We start from the raw sequence: 14,641 nt of genomic DNA, 5'->3' as shown, positions 1-14,641 counted from the left end.
CACAGGGAGAGTGTGGCAGAGTCAGGAGCCAGACCTGAGCCAACTCCCCCTGTTTACCGTAAGGAGCCATGGATGTTATCGGAGCTGTCGGCGAAGCTGAGAGCTGTGTCTGAGAGGGTCGAGGAGTTATTGGACAGAATGGAGGAGAGTGAACGGATGGGAGATGAGGAGACACTCGAGGAGGTGTTAATAGAATTGGGGTAGTGTGAAGAGAGAGAGAGCAGTTGATTTGGCGTAGGATGCAAGGCATTCGCCCTGAGGTGCGTGTCCCCAGCCCGGTACCACCAGTGCCGGCACCCCGCACCAGGCTGTCTCTCCGTCCCATCAATACAGGTGCTTCCTCCTGTCCGGCGCTACCAGAGTTTCCGCCCCTCAGTCGAGAGGCGCCAGAGCCCCTCAGTCAAGAGGCGCCAGAGCCTCTCAGTCCAGAGGCGCCAGAGCTCCTCTGTCCAGCCCTGCCAGAGCCCCTCAGTCCAAAGGCGCCAGAGCCCCTGAGTCCAGAGGCGCCAGAGCCCCTCAGTCCAGAGGCGCCAGAGCCCCTTAGTCCAGAGGCGCCAGAGCCCCTCAGTCCAGAGGCGCCAGAGCCCCTCAGTCCAGAGGCGCCAGAGCTTCTCTGTCCAGCGCTGCCAGAGCCCTCCTCTTCTCCAGCGCAGCTGGAGTCTCCCGCCTGTCCGGCGCTGCCAGAGCTTCCGCCCCTCAGTCGAGAGGCACCAGAGCCCCTCAGTCGAGAGGCACCAGAGCCCCTCAGTCGAGAGGCACCAGAGCCCTTCTGTCCAGCGCTGCCAGAGCCTTCCTCCTCTCCAGTGTTGCCGGAGTCTCCAGTCTGCCCAGCGCCACCTGAGCTTCCTGTCTGTCCAGAGCTGCTAGAGTCTCCCGTCTCTCCAGCGCCGTAAGATTCTCCCGTCTGTCCAGAGCTGCTAGAGTCTCCCGTCTGTCCAGAGCCGCTAGAGTCTCCCGTCTGTCCAGAGCCGCTAGAGTCTCCCGTCTGTCCAGAGTTGCTAGAGTCTCCCATCTGTCCAGAGCCGCTCGAGTCTCCCGTCTGTCCAGAGCTGGCAGAGCCGCCAGTCAGCATGGAGCCGTCAGAGCCGGCAGTCAGCATGGAGTCTCCAGAGCCGGCAGTCAGCATGGAGCCTCCAGAGCCGCCAGTCAGCCAGGATCTTCCAGAGCCGCCAGTCAGCCAGGATCTTCCAGAGCCACCAGTCAACATGGAGCCTACAGAGCCACCAGTCAACATGGAGCCTACAGAGCCGCCAGTCAGCATGGACCCGCCAGAGCCACCAGTCAACATGGAGCCTACAGAGCCGCCAGTCAACATGGAGCCTCCAGAGCTGTCAGTCAGCCAGAATCTGCCAGAGCCGCCATTCAGCCAGGAGCTGCCAGAGCCGTCAGTCAGCCAGGAGCTGCCAGAGCCGTCAGTCAGCCTGAGATACCTCTCAGTCCTGAGCTACCCCTCAGTCCTGAGCTACCCCTCAGTCCTGAGCTACCCCTCAGGCCTGAGCTACCCCTCAGTCCCGAGCTGCCCCTCAGTCCCGAGCTGCCCCTCAGTCCCGAGCTGCCCCTCAGTCCAGTGGGGCCCTTTGTTAGGGTTCCTAGGCCAAGGTCGGCGGCGAGCGTCGCCACTCAAAGGACAATAAAAGGGGGTGGACTAAGACAATGATGGAGTGGGGTCCACGTCCAGCGCCAGAGCCGCCACCGCGGACAGATGCCCACCCAGACCCTCCCCTATAGGTTTAGGTTGTGCGGTCGGAGTCCGCACCTTGGGGGGGGGGGGGGGGGGTGTCACGTTCTGACCATAGTTCTTGTGTGTTTTCCTTGTTTTAGTTGGTCAGGACGTGAGCTGGGTGGGCATTCCATGTTGTGTGTCTAGTTTGTCTGTTTCTGTGTTTGGCCTGATATGGTTCTCAATCAGAGGCAGGTGTTAGTCATTGTCTCTGATTGGGAACCATATTTAGGTAGCTTGTTTTGTGTTGGGGTTTGTGGGTGATTGTTTCCTGTCTTTGTGTCTATGCACCAGATAGGACTGTTTTCAATTTTCACATTTGTTGATTTGTAATATGAAGTGTTCAGTTGGGATTTATTATTAAAGAAGATGAACACTCACCACGCTGCGCTTTGGTCCTCTCTTTCACAGGAAGAAAGCCGTTACAGTACAAATTTGGCACCATTTCATATAACTGACGACAGAGTATTTTCCGCGAAGCCTCCTCTGAATCTGCAGACTTGTTACAACTTCAGCTTTGCGCAAAAAGTGATTTAGTCCCTCAGGGACCAGAAGAACATGGTTTGGCTTAAATTTTACAAAATTATTTAGTATTTTTTCATGTTGCTCTAAATCTGGCTGAGAATATCACAGTGAGATGACCCCACGATTGCTTAACTCGCCAGACTGTAACCTTTAATATGCCGTGTCCTAAATTTAGGGTGTGAAACCTGACACTTCAAGTCAGGTCTGCTGACAGAGTGGTAGCAAAGAGTAGATGGATGGGGCTTTCTGGCACTTAAAGGTACTGGATCCTGTGACGTTCACATAGCACTTTGTATACCAAAATATTGCCATGAAGGATTCTAGCTTTGAAGACAGGCATGCTCTTGCTGTGTTTTCCCCTCAACTTTGTCATTTATTGTGACCAATTCAAACCCGCAGCCATCTCTAAAACTCGACACAATTTGATTTATTGCCTCTGTAATCAGCAGTGTTGTTAAACAGCCTCATAATTTCAATAAGCATTTTTCTACGGCTGGCCATGCCTTCCACCTGGCTACCACTACCCCGGCTAACATCTCAGCACCCTCTGCAGCAACTTGCACAAGCCCCATTCGCTTCTCCTTCACCCAAATCCAGACAGCTGATGTTCTGAAAGAGCTGCAAAATCTGGATCTCTACAAATCAGCTGGGCTAGACAATCTGAACCCTCTCTTTCAAAAATTAACAGCCGAAATTGTTGCAACCCCTATTACTAGCCTATTCAACCTCTCTTTCTTATCGTTTGAGATTCGCAAAGATTGGAAAGCTGCCGCGATCATTCCCCCTCTCCAAAGGGGGAGACACTCTAGACCCAAACTATTACAGACCTATATCCATCCTTTCCTTTCGAAAGTTTTCGAAAGCCAAGTTAACAAACAGCTCACCGACCATTTTGATTCCCACCATACCTTTTCCACTATGCAATCTGGTTTCTGAGCTGGGCATGGGTGCACCTCAGCCACACTCAAGGTCCTAAAAGATATCATAACCACCATCGACAAAATACAGTTCTGTGCACCCATCTTCATCGACCCGGCCAAGGCGTTCAACTCTGTCAATCACCACATTCTTATCGGCAGAATCAATAGCCTTGGCTTCTCAAATGACTGCCTCGCTTGGTTCACCAACTACTTATCAGATAGAGTTCAGTGTGTGAAATCGGAGGGCCTGTTGTCTGGACCTGTGGAAGTCTCTATGGGGGTGCCACAGGGTTCAATTCTCGGGCCGACTCTTTTCTCTGTATATATCAATGATGTCGCTCTTGCTGCTGGTGATTCTCTGATCCATCTCTACGCAGATGACACCATTCTGTATACATTTTGCCCTCTTTGGACACTGTGCTAACAAACCTCCAAACGAGCTTCAATGCCATACACCACTCCTTCCGTGGCATCCAACTGTTTTTAAATGCAAATCAAGCTAAGTGCATGCTCTTCAACCGATTGCTACCCGCACCCTCCCACCCAACTAGCATTACTACTCTGGATGGTTCTGACTTCTGAAAACTACAAATACCTAGGTGTCTGGTTAGACTGTAAACTCTCCTTCCAGACTTTCATCAAAAATCTCCAATCCTAAATTAAATCTAGAATCAGCTTCCTATTTCACAACAAAGCCTCGTTCACTCATGCTGCCAAACATACCCTTGTAAAACTGACCATCCTACCCATCCTCGAATTCGGCGATGTCATTTACAAAATAGCCTCCAACACTCGACTCAGCAAATTGGATGTAGTCTTTCACAGTGCCATCCGTTTTGTCACCAAATCCCCATATACTACCCAACACTGTGACCTGTATGCTCTCGTTGGATGGCCCTCGCTTCATATTCAGTGCCGGACCCACTGGCTCCAGGTCATCTATAAGTCTATGCTAGGTGAAGCCCCGCCTTATCTCAGCTCACTGGTCACCATAGCAACACCCACCCGTAGCACGCGCTCCAGCAAGTATATTTCACTGGTCATCCACAAAGCCAACACTTACTTTGGTCGCCTTTCCTTCCAGTTCTCTGCTGCCAATGACTGGAAGGAATTGCAAAAATCACTAAAGCTGGAGTCTTATATCTCCCTCTCTAACTTTAAGCATCAGCTGTCAGAAAAGGTTACCGATCACTGTACCTGTACACTTCCTGTAAATAGCACATCCAACTATCTCATCCCCATATTGTTATTTATCCTCTTGCTCTTTTGCACCCCGGTATCTCTACTTGCACATCATCATCTGCACATCTATCACTCCAGTGTTCATGCTAAATTGTAATTATTTTGCCTCTAAGACCTATTTATTGGCTTACCTCCCAACTCTTCTACATTTGCACACACTGTACATTTTCTATTGTGTTATTGACTGTATGTTTGTTCTTGTGCAACTCTGTGTTGTTGTTTTGTCACACTGCTTTGCTTTATCGTGGCCAGGTCGCAGTTGTAAATGAAAACTTGTTCTCAACAGGCCTACGTGGATAAATGAAGGTGAAATAAAAAAAACAGCCCGATTTCAACTATCAACCAATAAAACATAATAGAACAAAGCTATTTTATCACTTGGCAGAAACAATTCACACATGCAGCGTTATATTGCAGTAAAGTAAAAGGCTGGTTGGCTCACCGGTTTTAGGATCCACAGAGAAGTAAGGCTGTCCCTGCAGTATGCTATAAACAATCTTGGCACTGTTCCCATAGGTGGGGTCGTCTGCGTCTGTGGCTGTGACCTGAAACACTGATGTGCCTGCATGGAAGGAAAGGTTATATCAGTACTGCATTTCCACACAAATCCATACAACTAAAGTACAATGTGCCATGATTACAGTACAAACCACATTTACATACTGTAGCACAACTCACTATATTGTCATGGTTTTCTTACTGTAAACTATGTGCAAAAAATACCACAGAGTGTTTCTGTATTGCATAAAGTGCGGCAAAAATCCATGATTTCCCAATTAATCAAAATCCTGTATCGGGACCATCAAAATCCATTTACAGAGTTGTGCATCAATACCTGACTGCCTCTGTGATGCAGCAGGGATCTGCAACAATACTGTTGACTCAGCTAATAGCGTGACTGGTCTCACAGTCAGGGTACAAAGCTGGCTGCCTCCAGTCAAGTGCACCCAGCGTATTAAAAGTATGTTCTCAGTATTCGACCTTACCAACGTCGGCCATCTCGGGAACAGTAGCAGCAAACGGGCCATCTGGAAACTTGGGCGCGTTGTCATTGACATCCTGGACCTTGATAATGAATTCAGACTCTGGCTCTAGAGATCTGTTGGTGTAACGATCGATGGCCTGGGCATGTAAGACATACTGGCCTTTCTTCTCCCGATCCAGGCTCTTGGTGGCATGGATGTCCCCTGTGACCTCATCGATGACAAATATAGTACCAGCCTCCTCTCCAGACAGCAGGTATCTGACTGAGCCATCTCCTTTGTCTGAGTTGGAGTGCAGCTGGAAAGGAATATATGTTACAATACTCATGTGAACATAGAAAACAATACACAGGTATAGTCACCTCATCAGCCTCGTCAGTTTAGAGGAGGAACTAAGGATTTCAAATGGAAGTGACAATCATCCTTTAAAGGTTTACCACAGAGGAATGTTACAGATTGTTAGTGAAGACCGACAAGTAGCCTGGGACCTGACTATTTCTGCATTGAACAACACAGTTAAAGGACATTTCAGATAGGTATCACTGCATACCATTTCAGTGTTTTTTTCTGTTTGTAGTGTAGACATGACTAATTCATACAAATATGTTATGGGGAATTCCCTGCAACACCAACGTTTGGAAAACCTTAACAATGCATACCTTATCAGTTACACTATTAAACAAACCATGCATAATTGTTGCCTGACATCTCACATGCAAACTGCATTATTCTACGACAATCCACACTCCTCAATTCTTTGGTATTAGGATAATACATACACACACACACACATATATATGTACTTTGTTGACATGTCGCCTAAGTATTTTGGCTTCGTGCCTGCCATGTCTGGTAAATGTGTTTTTACAAACACTTAAACACTGAATGTGGGGTGATAGGTTGTTTGAGACAGGTGTGAAACACCCCATTAGCTTTAAAATTAATCAGATGGAATATCATAAATATAGCAAACAAAATAGGACGTGTGTATATATATATAGCTTTTCAGACAGCTGATGCTTAAAGTTAGAGAGGGAGATATAAGACTCCAGCTTCAGTGATTTTTGCAATTCGTTCCAGTCATTGGCAGCAGAGAACTGGAAGGAAAGAGACCAAAGGAAGTGTTGGCTTTGGGGTTGACCAGTGAAATATATATATGATCTACAGTACCAGTCAAAGGTTTGGACATAACTACTCATTCAAGGGTTTTTCTTTATATTTTCTACTTTATACATTGTAAAATAATAGTGAAGACATCAAAACTATGAAATAACACATATGGAATCATGTAGCAACCCAAAAAATATATATTTTATATTTGAAATTCTTCAAACTAGCCTTCTGTCACGTTTGTCGTATGAAGGAGACCAAGTCGCAATGTGGTATGCGTACATTCTCTTTATCAAAAGAATGAACACTGAACAAACTAACAAACTAACAAAATAACAAACTAACAAAATAACAAACTAACAAAATAACAAAATAACAAACTAACAAAATAACAAACGAACCGTGAAGCTATACAATGTAGTGCTGACAGGCAACTACACATAGACAAGACCCCACACCAGAAAGTGGGAAAAAGGCCTGCCTAAATATGATCTCCAATCAGAGACAACGATAAACAGCTGTCTCTGATTGGGAACCATATCAGGCCAACATAGACATACAAAAACCCTAGACATTCAAAAAAACTAGAGTACCCACCCCAGTCACACCCTGACCTAACCAAAATATGTAGAAAACAGGTATCCAAGGTCAGGGCGTGACACCTTCCTTTGCCTTGATGACACCTTTGCACACTCTTGGCATTCTCTCAAACAGCTTCATGAGGTAGTCACCTGCATGTATTTCAATTAACAGGTGTGCCTTGTTAAAAGTTAATTTGTGGAATTTCTTTCCTTCTTAATAAGTTTGAGTCAATCAGTTGTGTTGTGACAAGATAGGGTGGTATACAGAAGATATCCCTATTTGGTAAAAGACCAAGTCCATATTATGGCAAGAACAGCTCAAATTAGCAAAGAGAATCGACAGCCCATCATTACTTTAAGACATGAAGGTCAGTCATTGCGGAACATTTAAAGTTTCTTCAAGTGCAGTCGCAAAAACCATCAAGCGCTAGGAGGAAACTGGCTCTCATGAGGAACGCCACAGAAAAAGAAGACGCATAGTTACCTCTGATGCAGAGGGTAAGTTCATTAGATTTAACTGCCTCAGAAATTGCAGCACAAATAAATTATTAATGAAGTTCAAATAACAGACACATCTCAACATAGACTGTGTGAATCAGGCCTTCATGGTCGAATTGCTGCAGAGAGGCCACTACTAAAGGACACCAATAATAAGAAGAGTCATGCTTGGGCCAAGAAACACGAGCAATGGACATTAGACTGGTGGAAATCTGTTCTTTGGTCTGATGAGTCCAAATGTTTGATTTTCGTTTCCAACAGCCATGTCTTTGTGAGACGCAGAGTAGTTGAACGGATGACTTCCGCATTGCTGTGGTTCCCACCGTGAAGCATGGAGGAGAAGGTGTGACGATGTGGGGGATGCTTTGCTGGTGACACTGTCTGTGATTTATTTTGAATTCAAGGCAAGGCTACCACAGCATTCTACAGCGATACACCATCCCATCTGGTTTGCGCTTAGTGGGACTATGGAGTGATGGGGTGCTGCATCAGATGACCAGATGACCTGCTCAGCATATGTGGGAACTCCTTCTAGACTGTTGGAAAAGCATTCCTCATGAAGCTGGTTGAGAGAATGCCAATAGTGTGCAAAGCTGTTATTAAGGCTAAGGTTGGCTACTTTGAAGAATCTCAATTATAACATATATTTTGATTTGTTTAACACTTTTTTGGTTACTACATGATTCCTTGTGTGTTATTTCATAGTTTTGATGTCTTCTTCACTATTATTCTACAATGTAGAAAATAGTAAAAACAAAGAAAACCCTTGAATTAGAAGGTGTGTCCAAACTCATGACTGGTACTGTAAAGAAAAACTCTGTTGTAGAACTTTCAAAAAAAGAGGAAGAAGACAAGAAGCTGCCTTGACATTTTGGGGCTGATGTATTTCCCTTGGTAGCCTAGCAGAACAAAGTCAATGCAATGTGTAAAATATGAATAAAACACTGGGGGCGCGGAACACTTACTCATTCAAACAGGTTAATCCAGCTCTATCAGGATTAGTGGTGCTACACTGAGTTGCATCATTGCAAAATACATTTGTTGTACTTTGTTGACATGTCGTCTAAGTATTTTGGCCTTGTGCCTGCCGTGTCTGGTAAATGTGTTTTTACAAACACTTAAACACTGAATGTGGGGTGATAGGTTGTTTGAGACAGGTGTGAAACACCCCATTAGCTTTAAAATGGATCAGATGGAATATAATAAATATAGCCAACAAAATAGGACGTCTCCATTCGTTACAATACCCCAGAACATGGGCTGTATCCCAATAATCTCTCCTTTCTCCCAAAGTGTGCACTTGTTAATTTCCCCTCAGAGATTTGAAAGGAAAGTAAGGGTATACAGAAACTTCCTCAAGCCCGTGCCTTCACCAATCTAATGCTTTTATATTTGTGGGGCGTAGTAAACAAGGGCACACTTCAGGAGGAAGGAGAAATGATTGGGATGCACCTATAGCCTCCATGTTTTCAGACACCTGTGGTGCAGAACCTGTAGGGATTTCTGTAAGGAGGGAAGTGAATGATGGATAACAAACCATTAAAGAAAGACTGTGAATCCCTTGACAGCACCAAAGCTGTGGGAGCTGGTTTGCATAATCTGTATAAGAACACAACTGGCCAGCCAAGTCAGTTGCCCTATCATGAATGCAAGTGTTTGCTCTTCGGGAGAATGCTATTTCTCTACAGACACTGAGGGGAAATGTTCTGAATGAAGAATGATGCCAGAAGCTGCTGGCAGTTACAATCCTAAAGCTTTATTTTATATATTCCTCAGTGTATTGATTTTTGTTGCCTCCGCCTTCAACTCTTCCCCCCCAAACACACCACACACACGCACACACGCACACACACACAAGCACGCACACACGCATGCACGCACGCACGCACACACGCACGCACGCACGCACGCACGCACGCACGCACGCACGCACGCACGCACGCACGCACGCACGCACGCACACACACACACACACACACACACACACACACACACACACACACACACACACACACACACACACACACACACAGGCTGCTCTTAATTCTTGGCAGCGAGTGTAATCCCTGAGCAGAGAGCAATTAGCTAAGACAGTGTTCACCTCCATGCCTCTTCCCATGCCTGAAGAGGGTACACACAGCAACCCTGTTTGCTACAGAATCACATGGAGAGTTTCCAAGATATTACTGCTGCAGATTCACATGAGAGAAGACCAATACAAACCAACAGAGGATCAAATTCACCACATGTAGGCTAAGTAGTTGTCTTTATTGTCCGCCTAGGACTCTAGAAAATACAGTGTACTAGGCTACTACACAGTAATAAACATTATTGCGTAGCACAAAGTAGGTTGAATGTACATATGAATCCAAGGCTGATGTTGTCATATAGTGGAAGTGGGTGGAACTGCTGTGATGTTCTCAGCAAGTTTGGGCCAACGCAAGCATTTACACTGGCCCATGACACTACTTTCACTCACAGAATATCCTGCCTGCAGTGACGGAGTAGCATTCGTTTATCTTTCGCTATGGTGCCTTTATTCACTAGCAGGGTAATGGGTTTACAGCTCATGACTGGTGCTTACCCTAGGCCCTGCGTTTTTAAAGAGATAAAATAACAAAACATTTCTCTGTCTGGGAGCTATGGGGGGAATAGATAGATACATAAATATATGGAACTAGCCACTGTGATAATACATCACCAAGGGCCTGGTTGCAGAAGAGATGCAGAGCACGATATGATTTCATGATATGTGCAGGCTATGTGTCTGCTGTCCACTTTTTCCATATGGTGCGTTTCATGTCTCTCTTTGTGTAAGAATTAGTTATTGGGCTTGGCATGCCTTTTCTTCATGAAATTTCCTACAAGGGAAAATGCCATATCTGTAGGAAAGAAGAACAGGCTCAGTTGCTATACTGTAAGATCCTACTGTAAAATCCTACTACTACAACCAGTAATAGACTCTAACGGGCAGAGATGCTTCCAGTTTTAGAAGCAGTTTTAAAATAAGAAGCAAGTGTGCAGTATGCACAGAGGCAGTAGCCTTGTTCGCAAAAAAGACACTGCATAGCCTACACATTTCTTCATGGTTTCCAAGTGGTAGTTGCTACTCCTATACGGACTCGGGAGAGGAGAAGGTCGAGAGCAGTGGGTTCTCTGAAACACGACCCAGCCAAGCCGCACTGCTTCTTGATACAATGTCCGCTTAACACGGAAGCACCAATGTGTCGGAGGAGACACAATACAGCTGACAACCAAAGTCAGCTTGCATTGCGCATGGCCCGCCACAGGACTCGCTAGAGCGCGATGGGACAAGGACATCCCGGCCGGCAAAACCCTCCCCTAACCCGGGAGAAACTGGGACCGCCCCATGGGTCTCCCGGTGTCGGCCGGTTACGACAGAGCCTGGACTCGAACCAGGATCTCTAGTGGTACAGCTAGCACAGTGCCTTAGACCACTGCGCCACTCGGGAGGCAGCCGACACATATCTATCGTGGGATTTGTTTGAATTTCAACCTGAGGACACATATTCATAATGATGCCATTTAGAATGCACTTAAATAATGACATGGAACTGTCTGCACATACACTGCCAAGTTCACTGGTAGAGGCTTGTACAGAGGCTGATAAACTGCCTACGCTCCAAGAACCCTGATTCAATCAGGACCCTGCCCCCTCTGCTAACCACAAATTACACGAAGCACGATGATGGAAAGGTCAATTTTATGCTGCAGCAAGAGCTCACTGACAAGATTCTTTTATAAATTGGGGGGGTACACCAAGTTTTAGTAATTTGCCATTAGTGAACCAGGGTGAAGGGTTTGATGTAATCTTTGTCTCTGGGGTCTGATAAGGGATATTTTAATCATACAATCTCACACAGTGAGAGGTGACGGTACTAGCAGCTGCCTGCGAGACTCGGCAGTACGAACGCTACTCTGCTGTATCAACCTTCTCTGGCCTCTGCTGCACCAAACACACGTCAAATCCATTGGTTGATAAGAGGTTGGGATGCCTGTGGACTGGGGTTGTAACCTGTAATCTAAATCAGAGGGAAGCAAGGGTAGTTTCAACAATCAGTGTGCAGTACATGTCTAGCCTATACAGGGAACAGCTAGCTACAATATACAGTGAGTGTACAAAACATTAGGAATACGTGCTCTTTCCATGACAGGTGAATCCAGGTGAAAGCTATGATCCTTTATTGACGTTACTTGTTAAATCCACTTCAATCAGTGTAGATGAAGGGGAGGAGACATGTAGATGAAGGGGAGGAGACATGTAGATGAAGGGGAGGAGACGGGTTAAAGAAGGATTTTTATTCCTTGAGACAATTGAGACATGGATTGTGTATGTGTGCCATTCAGAGGGTGACTGGGCAACATGTAAGTCCCTTTGAAAGAGGTATGGTAGTAGGTGCCAGGCGCACTGGTTTGAGTGTGTCAAGAACTGCAACGCTGCTGGGTTTTTCACACTCAAAAGTTTCCTGTGTGTATCAAGAATGGTCCACCACCTAAAGGACATCCAGCCAACGTTAGGCCAGTGGTCGAAAAATGGGTCATTGACGAAAGAGGACAAAGGAGGCTGACAGGAATTGCGCAGAACAACAGAAGGACTATGGTTAGTCAACTAACAGTCAAGTACAATATTGGTGCACAAAGACCCATAAAAGAATGCATAACTCGTCGTATCTTAACTCAATTTGGGTATGGCAGGCGACAACCTTACAGAGTTCCACCACTTCTTTCAGCAAATAACAAGAAACTGCGATGCAGTGGGCTAAGGAACGAAAACACTAGACACTGGAGAATTGGAAAAACATTCTCCTGTCTGATGAATCTCGATTCCTGCTGTTTCACGCTGATGGGAGGACTAGGGTAAGGAGTAAACCACATGAGTGCATGCATCTATCATGCCTCATGTCAACATTGCAAACTGCTGGTGGTGTGATGATGTGGGGTGTGTTTTCATGGCACACAGGGCCCCTTGATAAAAGTGGATCAATGTTTGAATGCCACAGGATATCTAGAACATCATTGTCAATCAGGTGCATCCCTTCATGGCAGCAGTGTATCCATCTGAAAAACATCCACAGTATAATGCCCCATGCCACAAGCGTAGGATTGTCCAGGAATGGTTTCACAAACATGAAAGGGAATTCAGCTTACTGCAATGTAATGCCCAGTCACCAGATCTCAATCCAATTGAGCATCTGTGGGATGAGATGGTACGTGCTATTCGGAGTAGAGGTCCACTACCAGCCAACTTGACACAACTTTCGACACCTTTTATAGTCCATGTCCCAACGAACTGAAACTGTTCTGAGGGTAAAAAGTGCAACTCAATGTTAGGAAGGTGTTCCTAATGTTTTGTACACTGAGTGTCGACAGTAGCTGTGATGAAGGAGAAGGCTATATAGCTAACTAGTCATAGCAGAGCAGAGTTGGGATCATTCAGATACAAATATTTGTTTTATCCATTCATCACTCTGACACATCTGAATCTGTGAAAAGTACAGCACAGTTTTCTAGGACAGGTCTGTCTGGGTCTGGACTGCACTATTTGTACTCCATCCTGACTGAGCCTCTAAGGGGAGACAGGAGGCAGAGAAATGTGCAAAATATGCAGGACAGTGATAGTGTCGGCATCAGGAATAAATCCCCTTTAGGTTCACCTGTCCCAAAAGCAATTTAAAAATACATATTTACGTATTACACTGAAAGACTTTCAGTCTAAACAATGGGGTCATAAAGTGTTGGCCAACATTGAAATACATCCCACTTTCTACTGATCATATTGATCTGTGGTGCCCACTCTAACTCATCAAGCTGATACATGTAGGCATATGTGCTGTTGAGAATGGCTACATGATACTTAATTGCCTGATGTTTCCCTCATTGCCAAATCAACACCTAAAAAGTTGCCATCTCAGTGGAAGATGAAACTTCAACTGTCACAGCATCTTTGAGGAGAGTGACTTGAGCTCTCAGTCCGCCCCCTCAGGGGATGTATGTCTGTCTGTGTGTGTGTGTGTGTGTGGATTATTCATTGGAGCCTTCTCTTACCAGCCTTTCATCCCACATGTCCCACAAGCCCCAGTTTAACCCTCACCTTTGATACATAGTGTCAATGTCATACAATGTCAGTGTCACAGTGGATTAGTTCACCTGCTATAACTTCTGCATTTCAAGAAGCCACTGCTAGACAATATCACTAGACGTGGCTCCTGTGGTAAGCTGTATAATAAAGCAGTTAGGTAACACTGCTTACAGTCCCTAATGTTGGCATATTTACGCATTCAATAAGGATTAATTACCCTGACCATGATCATACAAACAATTTATCCAATTTATCACAACAACAAAAAGGTCCATTCATATTCATAGAGAAAATTATTTATTCATATACAGTACAGGTCAAACGTTTGGACACACCTACTCATTCAAAGGTTTTTCTATATTTTTTAAACAAATTTCTACACTGTAGAATAATAGTGAAAACATCAAAACTGTGAAATAGCACCCATTGAATCATGTAGTAACCCAAAAAGTGTCAAACAAATCAAATATATTTTATATGTGAGATTCTTCAAAGTGGCCACCCTTTGCCTTGATGATAGCTTTGAGTCAGTGTGTCCAAATTTTTGACTGGTACTGTATGTACAGTTTACGGAAGTTTACATACAGCTTAGCCAAATACATTTAAACTCAGTTTTTCACAATTCCTAACATTTAATCCAAGCAAAAATTCACGGTCTTAGGTCAGTTAGGATCACCACTTATTTTAAGAATGTGAAATGTCAGAATAATAGTAGTTTTTATTTCTTTCATCAAATTCCCAGTGGGTCAGAAGTATACATACACTCATGCAGTTGTGGGTGAACAGGGAATACAGGAGGGGACTGAACACGCACCCCTGTGGAGCTCCAGTGTTGAGGGTAAGCGTGGCAGATGTGTTGCTACCTACCCTCACCACCTAGGGGCGGCCCGTCAGGAAGTCCAGGATCCAGTTGCAGAGAGAAGTGTTTAGTCCCAGGATCCTTAGCTTAGTGATGTGCTTTG

General features: G+C 45.3%; 1 protein-coding gene across 3 annotated transcripts in view; it reads right to left on the bottom strand.

Annotated features, from left to right (window-relative positions):
* cdh18a (cadherin 18, type 2a) overlaps nt 1-14,641 on the bottom strand; it is a 54,428-nt gene that overhangs the window by 23,460 nt on the left and 16,327 nt on the right. For 2 of the 3 annotated variants that reach the window (XM_046321725.1, XM_046321726.1), the window contains exons 3-4: nt 5,394-5,688; nt 4,850-4,969 (exon numbers count right to left, since the gene is read on the bottom strand). In XM_046321725.1, coding sequence (XP_046177681.1) covers nt 4,850-4,969; nt 5,394-5,688 — 415 coding nt within the window. Of the gene's footprint in view, nt 1-2,101; nt 2,306-4,849; nt 4,970-5,393; nt 5,689-14,641 lie in introns of those variants that run through there. The other variant, XM_046321727.1, reaches the window with a different exon arrangement.

The sequence above is a fragment of the Oncorhynchus gorbuscha genome, linkage group LG22 (assembly GCF_021184085.1).
Source record: "Oncorhynchus gorbuscha isolate QuinsamMale2020 ecotype Even-year linkage group LG22, OgorEven_v1.0, whole genome shotgun sequence".
NCBI classification, from domain to species: domain Eukaryota; kingdom Metazoa; phylum Chordata; class Actinopteri; order Salmoniformes; family Salmonidae; genus Oncorhynchus; species Oncorhynchus gorbuscha.
The sequence above is the reverse complement of the archived record's forward strand: the minus strand, read 5'-3'. Positions and strand labels throughout refer to the sequence as shown.